Source organism: Xenopus laevis, chromosome 4S, assembly GCF_017654675.1.
Source record: "Xenopus laevis strain J_2021 chromosome 4S, Xenopus_laevis_v10.1, whole genome shotgun sequence".
Classification (NCBI taxonomy): Eukaryota; Metazoa; Chordata; class Amphibia; order Anura; family Pipidae; genus Xenopus; species Xenopus laevis.
In genome coordinates this window covers 27,508,127-27,517,038 of record NC_054378.1, presented here as the reverse complement: position 1 = coordinate 27,517,038, position 8,912 = coordinate 27,508,127, and the positions used below count along the sequence as shown (strand labels likewise).

The 8,912-nt window shown below is 37.8% G+C and overlaps 1 protein-coding gene across 2 annotated transcripts; it reads right to left on the bottom strand.

Moving 5' to 3' along the window:
- Positions 1-4,214: 4,214 nt before the first annotated feature.
- tiprl.S (TOR signaling pathway regulator S homeolog) lies at positions 4,215-8,889 on the bottom strand. 2 transcript variants are annotated; one of them, XM_018260426.2, is made up of 2 exons: positions 8,721-8,889; positions 4,215-5,479 (listed from the first exon to the last, which is right to left on the bottom strand). In XM_018260426.2, the coding sequence occupies exons 1-2, from the start codon at positions 8,794-8,796 to the stop codon at positions 4,638-4,640; spliced, it is 918 nt and encodes a 305-aa protein (XP_018115915.1). In that variant the 5' UTR covers positions 8,797-8,889; the 3' UTR covers positions 4,215-4,637. The 2 variants fall into 2 exon arrangements, with proteins under 2 accessions (XP_018115915.1, XP_018115916.1); XM_018260427.2 differs by having other exon boundaries at positions 8,743-8,874.
- Positions 8,890-8,912: the final 23 nt, after the last annotated feature.

The following is an 8,912-nucleotide window of genomic DNA, read 5'->3' as shown; positions in this document are numbered from 1 at the left end:
TGAATTCGACGCTGCCGGAGACGGCTTCTTAGTTAGTCAGCAACTTGAAGTGTACCATGTAAGAAATTATTGCTCAGTTAGTTTGCTTTGATCCTTGGGACACGTCAGATTAAAAAGCAAACTAACTGAACAGTTATGTCTCATATGCCCCCCTTTCAGTTCACTGATTGGTTACTGACTGGTAACTGCAAAGGATGAAGTAGTGTTCTGGCTATTACTTTAGCTATCTTTTCACTCCAGCCTTTATAGAATTTGATTTTTGACTAACTAGCTATGTTGAAACCATTTTTTTATTTAGCACAGCTTATTTACCCCCTTTCATCTTCACAATGAACAATTCCTTTAAGGGGGGATGGGGAACTGGTGCCTGTGAAAAAGAGACAAGATCATCATGGGTTCCTCAGCGAATACAAATATGTTTTTGTAAAAAATAACATTTATATTAATATCTGGAACTTCTTAATGTTTATGGACTTCTACATAAACTCAACTTGAGTGGACATGTGTCAGAAGGGGAGGTATATTTTCTCTTAAAGGGATTCTTATTATGATTTTTATGTATTTTTTTTTTCTAAATTACACTGTTTAAACTGCAATATATTTCACTCTACAATATAAAATGTCATTCCTGAACCAGGAAGTGTATTTTTTTAGTTGTAATATTAGTGTGTAGGCAGCCATCTTAGGTCATTTTGCCTGGTCAAGTGTTTTCAGAAAGAGACTGGACTTTAGGATGGAACTGCTTTCTTGCAGGCTGTTGTTTCTCCTATTTAATGTAACTGAATGGGTTGCAGTGGGACCTGGATTTAACTATTGAGTGCTGTTCTTAGATCTACCAGGCAGTGGTTATCTTGTGCTAGGGAGGGGGTGATATCACTCCAACTTGCAGTACATCAATAAAGAGTGACTGAAGTTTAACAGAGCACAAGTCACATGACTGGGGGCAGCAGGGAAACTGACAATAAGTCTAGCCCCATGGCAGATTTCAACACTCAATATAAAAAAATCTGTTTATGCTTTTGAGAAACGGATTTCAGTGCAGAATTCTGCTGGAGCAGCACTAACTGATGCGTTACGGAAAAAAAAATAAAAAAAATAGTTTTTCCCATGACAGTATCCCTTTAAAGGAGAAGAAAAGGCTAAAATTAAGAAAGCTTTAACAGATGGGCCTATGTAAATACACCAGTGAACCCTCAAAGTAATGCTGCACTGAGTCATTTGTCAAAAGAAACACAGCATTTCTTTCCTTCTATTGTGTACACATGGGCTTCTGTATCAAACTTCCTGTTTTCAGCATAAACCCCCAGGGCTAGGGCTTGAGGATGCTCAGTTTGCTCCTCTCTTCCTCTCTCCCTCACTTTTCCCCCTCCCCTCCCTGCTGTAATCTGAGCCCAGAGCTATGAGTGAGCAGGGAGAAACTCAGGCAGGAAGTGATATCACACCAAGATAATATGGCAGCTGCTATCCTAAACACACAGAGATTCTAGAGCTATTTACTCCAGTAAGGTAAAGCATTCTGCAGAAAAAATAGACATATAGCTTGCACTATTGTGGCTAATCTATTGCAATAAACTACTTCAGTAGCTTTCCTTCTCCTTTAAGTTTAAAGTGAACTACGTAAGGCATGTCAACTTTTAGAGGCTGCATGTGACTCACTCTCCCATTCATTGAGTTTCTAGACTCTTCTCATACTACACACAAAAGTGTCTCTCAATACTTATACTATTCTATGCCCAGGATTTGAAATCTATTAGTTCTCCTTTTTCATAATTTTATGTAAATATAGTAAAAATTGCAAAAAAAAAAAAAAAAGTTATTAAATTCAAGAACATAACTCAATAAAGGAGTTAAGTTGTTAATGTTTGTTTCTATATGTTTGTAGCAGCTAATAGCATAATAGAAACATTGTGTAGCCCAGTTTTGGATAGCTGCAGCCTTCTCCAGTTTTACCCAGGTTAGGGGAATTATTTTTTAATATTTATGGAAATATTATTCCCAGTACACCTAGCCTTATTAGATGAAAAATTACATCCTGCTGTAATTTAAGGCAGTTGTGTTTAAGGAAGACAAAACAAGTTCCTTGTAATAAAATATTAAAGTTTAAAATTTACCTCAAGCCTAGGGGGTTTATTTATTAAAGCCCAATTTTTTCTGGTCAGACTTTTAAAGAGAAAAACAATTTTTTCGGCAAAACAGAACCTCAATTTTTTTCATGATTTATTTTATCCTAATATAAAAGTACTTTTATCCTAATGAAAAAATGCTCTCAGGCCTGCCGAACTCATGTAGAAGTCAATGGCAGATGTCCTGTTGATATCCAGATCTGTGCTGGGTTTTGTTTAATAATGTGAAGATTTTGTGTTTTCGGCCAACAAATCCAAAAAATTTGTACGATTCAGATTTTTTCACAATTTTAGCGAAATTTTTGCCACACAAAAATATTTAAGAAACATTTATTAATAGTAGTAGTTTTCAGAAGTTCCAGATTTTGATAAATAACCCCCCTAAAATTCATCCTTAGCAGAAAATGTCCTGCAAGTAGCTGTGAAATATCCATTTGCATAGCAACAGCTTCTATTTAAACTTCAATTTATATTTTATGAACAGTTTTCCTCTATGACCTTAAAGGGAATCTGTCGTCATTTTAAACTTTTTTTTTTTTTTGCATTTTTATAAAAAACACATATCCATAAACACTGTCTGCCAAATAAAATGTTAATCCACAAATCCATGCATAAGTTATTTTAGTTTGTATTTTGTCATGGGGGCTTCCATTTCTGCTCATTACACATTCATCCTGTGCTGCTCTAACAGCAGGCACAGCATTACCTGTGTGCTTGGAGGCAGCCACTCTGTAATGAAAAGCCAAGTCGCACTACGACATGAGAATATAGCTGTACACTCCCCCTCCCCTCTCTGCCCATGCGTATGATGTTTGGAGGAGAGAGGTCACATGGTTTGCAGGGAAGCAATTACTTTCACTTTCCTACGTTCTGCTCTACAGCTGCACTAGCAGCCCCTCCTCCCACAGACACTATCAAAGCTCCTGCCATTCTGTAAGTTTGTTCTCTGCATTCCTTTGGAGGGGGGGGGAAACTTTCTCTCCTTGCTGCCTTCCTAGTTAGTTTTATTGGTTACTAGATGTGGTAAAGGAGCTGTGAGTTCCCTCTGCTATCCACCACACACAGACCTTGCTCCTATCTATATAAAATATTTTTTCCAGTGCCCAAAATATGAGAGAGAGAGAGAGAGTGAGTGTGTGTGTGTGCAGGGCTGGTCCTATCAAATGTGGGGCCCAATTGGGACCATGTTGGCGGGGCCCCTAGACAAAGTGTTGCTGGCTACTGACACACCAAGTATTTAGGAAAATAAGGGCATACAGGCACAAAATAGAAAGGAATGGGGCAGACAAGGTAACATAATAGGGGCACACAGGGTAAGAGAGGGAGGGAGGAAATAGGAGAGTGGACTGGGCCAATTAGTTTGGGGCTGGGCCGATTCAGCTTGGGAGCAGGCTTGGTTGGATTGGGGCAGGCAGGGCCTATCAAGGTTGGAGGAAAGCTGGGCCTATGAGAGTTGGGGGCAGGCTAGACCTATGGATTTGGGGATGGGCTGGACTCTCAAAGTTGGGGGCAGGCCAGGCAGCATCATGTGCTGAGGGAAATATTATCTGTGCTGCCCTGTGGTGCGGGGCCCCCCAGAGGTGCGGGCCCAATTGGCCTAAGGCCGGCCCTGTGTGTGTGTGTGTATATATAAATATTTATTCTTGAAACGTAAGTGGGGGCAGTGATCACAGGACTATCTTATTTCAGTCCTTCTGAAGTGGTGTCAGTGAGAGCTTATCTTGATTCCTGCCTATTGTTCAATTGACAGGCTCAGCAGACAAGGCTCTATTTACATTACAGCAGCTTGTAGGAGGGAGGGGTAATGACATCACTCCAACTTGCAGTGCAGCAGTAAAGTGTGACTGAAGTTTATCAGAGCACAAGTCACATGACCTGAGGGCAGCTGGGAAATGTCAAAATGTCTAAATGTCTAGCCCCATGGCAAATTTTAAAATTAGATATAAAAAAAATCCATTTCTTGTTTTGAAAAACGGATTTCAATGCAGGATTCTGCTGTAGTAGCACTATTAACTGATACATTTTGTAAAAAACATGTTTTTCCATGACAGTATCCCTTTAACAATTACAGAAAAACAGAAGACAGCAGGATTCAGGCTTATAATAAATTAATGGAGCTTAGATGACTGTACATTATAGAAAAATCATAACATATTTCTACTCAAAACATTTGCTCAGCTTCAACATTTCAAAATATTTTTTTTTCCATCTTAATTTTGCTTAACAAATTATTACTATCCAAGTAATCAATAGTGCATGCAATCAACTGAAATTAGGTCAATATTCAGAAATGCCAATAGACACAAAGACTCAGGTTTTTTCATAGTTTAAATTAAAGCTTATTAGCCTGATATTGTACACCATATCCAATATTGTATCCCAGTAGGCTCATTTAATCCATGTACATAGATAACTGGTTAATCCTCTGTATGTATAAAATAATATTTCTTGTAGAATGTTATGCAGTTACCAGTTGCTCTCTTATCTTGCATACAGTGCTTTGAAGCAAGCTGTTTATGGGGCTAGCAGACTATTTGTCCCCACTAGTGCTGTTCCTTCCATATCTTGTTGTGATGAAAATTCTAATTTTTCATAAATGGTTTGTATAACAGGTAAATACTGAGAAATCTCGTTGGGCTCAGTGTAGAGAGGAGGAGGAACATGGCTAAGATTATTGATTTTACTCTCCTTGGATGTGTATTCCCTCAGCATGAATGTCTTGTCTGCCTCATGGTACAAACGAGTGTCATTCATTCGGATGAGTACACCATCCACCCTCAAAAAGAATCTCAAAAGAAGGAAAAAGCTTGTAGGCATCACTCTAATTTTAACACTTAGACTGGACACACCATGATCATGTAATTCATCTTCAAACAGTAGGACCTCCTCAAAGAACATGATTTGCTCTCTTGCTTTCAGTTTCTCTGTGTTTATTCTTTCTGTTGTTGGTACAACATTAAGTTTCATATTATCACCAAGCAATGTTCCCTTGTAGTCAGTTGTATATGTCCAATCATAAGGCTTCACAACCTCTTTGCTGTGCTCACTATCTGATCTGCTCTCCTGCCACTCCTCAGCACATGCAACTTTTACAGCCCCTTGCTTATTTTTCACTACTTTCAAAGCATCCTTTGCATTGAATTCTATGCCAAACCCCGATGTGTGCTGGATCCTCAAGACATTATCCCCAAACATCATCTCTGGTAGACATGGCATGCTCATCTCTTCAGCCAGTTTCTCAACATCAGCTGACTTCATGATGTGTGTTTTGATTGCAGTGAGTTGCCATGGTCCAAAATTGAATTCTTGATTGCTACTTTTAAAGCCGTGTATCATCATAGCTGAGACTAAACAACCTAAAACAAAAGAAGTAAAGTTTAGTTTTTAATTTTAAAACATAGGTTAAATACTACTCATCACAGTGATACTGGCAATAAGACACTATTCACTCCTTAGAACAGATCTAGTGTATATACATAAAGCCAAATACCAAGGAAATACAATTTTAGGACTGAAGTAGGACTGATTTATTAATACTCAATTTATGTATTATGTAAATTAAATGAAAATTATACCCCCCTAACAATGTACAGTTAGTTCCATAAATCTTTGAACAGAGACACTTTTTTTTCTTATTTTGGTTCTGTACATTACCAGAATGAATTTTAAATAAAACAACTCAGATGCAGTTGAACTGCAGACTTTCATCTTTAATTCAGTGGGTTTAACAAAAAGATTGCTAAACTAAAAGCCTTTTTTTAAATACATGTTTAGTCTAATGTTGCATAACAAATAAAATAAAATAAAATAAACAAACCTACAAGAATTTGGAAATACAGAAAAGATGATAATTGGAATCCATTACAAGCACATTTTTAGCATACTGTATATTAATAATAGCGAGAATATTATCATCGTCTAGGTGTAGATTCTCAGAATAATGATCAGCACATCAATCTTCCCACATACGTAATTTAAAGATTAATACTTAATAACACCTTGTACTTAGCATCCAATTTATATGGTGGCTCCTGGGGGGGCGATCGTGGACTCTGTTCTTGTGGTCGATGTAAGTTTTGAATGTATTGGTCAGTTTCTTGTACGATAGTATTATTTAGTATTAGTATTATTTAGTAATAGTAGTAGTGTCATACCATGTAGTATATCAAAATGCATAGATTGTGAGGTGTCTGATATGTATTGGGAGCAAACATACGTAACTCATCCATATTGAGAAAAAGTTATCAGTAAATTGCTCTTTGTTTGTAGTGGATTCCACCCAATCCATGTGAAAGATATGGTGTAGTTTTTGTTTGACCAAGGATAGCGGAGATGCAGATGAAGAAATTAAAGCCTTTTTTTAACACAATCACTTCATTTCAGGGGCTCAAAAGTAACTGGACAACTGACTCAAAGGCTATTTCTTGGCAGGTGTGGGCAATTCCTTCGTTATGTCATTATCAATTAAGCAGATAAAAGCCCTGGAGTTGATTTGAGGGGGGAGGTACTTGTATGTGGAAGATTTTGCTGTGAACAGACAACATGCAGTCAAAGGAGCTCTCCATGCAGGTGAAACAAGCCTGAAAACAGAAAAAAAAACTATCCGAGAAAATGCTACAATATTAGGAGTGGCAAAATCTACAGTTTGGTACATTCTGAGAAAAAAAGAAAGGAGTGGTGAACTCGCAAAAAAGATCTGTACGTCCATGGAAGACAACAATGGTGGATGATCATAGAATAATTTCCATGGTGAAGAGAAACCCCTTTACAAAAGCCAAACAAGTGAACAACACTCTCCAGGAGGTAGGCGTATCGATATCTAAGTATACCATAAAGAGAAGACTGCATGAAAGTAAATACAGAGGGTGCACTACAAGGTGCAAGCAACTCATAAGCCTTAAGAATAGAAAGGCTAGATTGGACTTTGCTAAAAAAAAAACACCTAAAAAAAGCCAGCACAGTTCTGGAAAACTATTCTTTGGACAGATGAAACCAAGATCAACCTCTACTAGACTGATGGCAAGAAAAAAGTATGGAGAATCTATAAAACATGTGTGATGGTTTGGGCATGCAGTGTGATGGTTTGGGCAAGTGGCACTGGGACACTAGTGTTTATCGATGATGTGATACAGGACAGAAGCAGCCGAATGTATTCTGAGGTGTTTAGAGACATACTTCTGTCCGCTCCAGCTAAATGCAGTCAATTTGATTGGGAGGCGTTCCATAATACAGAGGGACAATGACCCAAAACATACAGCCCAAGCAACCCAGGAGTTTATTAAAGCAAAGAAGTGGAATATTCTTGAATAGCCAAGTCAGTCACCTGATCTGAACCCAATTGATCATGCATGTCACTTGTTGAAGACTAAACTTCACACAGAAAGGCCCACAAACAAACAGCAACTGAAAGCCGCAGCAGTAAAGGCCACCCCCTAAGGGTTTCAGTATTAGAATTTAAGATTTTATTTTCAGTATTTTAATTTGTCCAATTACTTTTGAGCCCATGAAACAAAATTATTGTGTTAAAAAAGGCGTTAGTTCCTCACATGCTTATGTAATATTTTTGTTCATCCCACAGAATTAAAGTTCAAAGTCTGCAGTTCAACTGTATCCGAGTTGTTTTATTTAAAATTCATTGTGGTAATGTACTGCTGTAAAAGGTTACAAGAATATCTCTAAAAAGTTAGGACTAATTAAGTCAGACAGTGTACAAAGGGAGGAAATTCAAGACCATTGTTATGAAAGAGAAGTAGTTGACCATCAAAGCTCTAACATCCAAACCAAATTGGTTTAAATTCCACAGGCAATGTGCAGGACTAGTCAACACAAATGTTTTGTCCCAGTTATTGCTGCACAAGAGGGGGTCACACCAAATACTAAGAGAAAGTAAGTGAATACTGATTCACTTACTTTTGCCACAGACAAAATTATTTGTGTTTCATTTGTTTTACTAGGTTTTCTTCATCTACTTTTAGGACACATCCACATAAAAACTGTTCACAAACTTTCAAGCACCATTGCATGCTGGTCACTGGCTCCCACAGATTCAGTGGATTAAACCAACCGATAACTTGGGGTCTGAGACACCTAATCCCTTGAATGTATTGATAATGATAAATTAGTCAAACGTGTCTATCAATAAGATTTAATTAATAACCTAGCCCTATTTCAATCAAAATCTCAGCACAGATAAAAAATACTGAAGGACCCCACCATCTATTTGTGAGACAGATTGCAGTTTGCATTAAATAATCCCTCCAGAAGACACCAACATCTGTCTTTATAATAATAGGAGTGTTTCTAAATTATACCCCCGGGGACAAATGAAAACGCAAGGCCCGCGCTTCACTATTGCAGGACAAAAAAAAAAGCGCCAGGAAGAAAACATACACACTGGAGATTGGAGAAAGAATCCGCTTTTTCTCAAACACACCAGAAGAATATATGTTCCTTGGACCTGCCCAAATATAATTGCATTTCAGAAAACAAACAATTAGAAGCAGTCAAAGCTTACAGAACATGAAATTTTAACCTCACAAGAACGCCTGCGATTATTAATACCTTACAATACATTAAATTATTGACCACCATACTGACCACGAACAACACAATATCGTACTCCGTATGTAGATCCGCCGTCTAATCTTTCAAGCCAAATCAAACCCTGATACATTTAACGACAGAATATGCCTCCAATCATTGTAAGAATTAGGCGTTCTCTCATCCAATCACTAGCGTTATCGCATAGTTGAGCGTTTGTCCGGTGTTGTGCAGGAAGTACTCACTGGC

Excerpts from the sequence above, each read along its gene's own strand:
- tiprl.S (XM_018260426.2), bottom strand. The coding sequence starts at position 8,796 with ATGTATCAGGGTTTGATTTGGCTTGAAAGATTAGACGGCGGATCTACA. Across the intron at positions 5,480-8,720 it reads ACGATATTGTGTTGTTCGTG|GTTGTTTAGTCTCAGCTATG; the intron begins GTCAGTATGGTG and ends CTTTTGTTTTAG.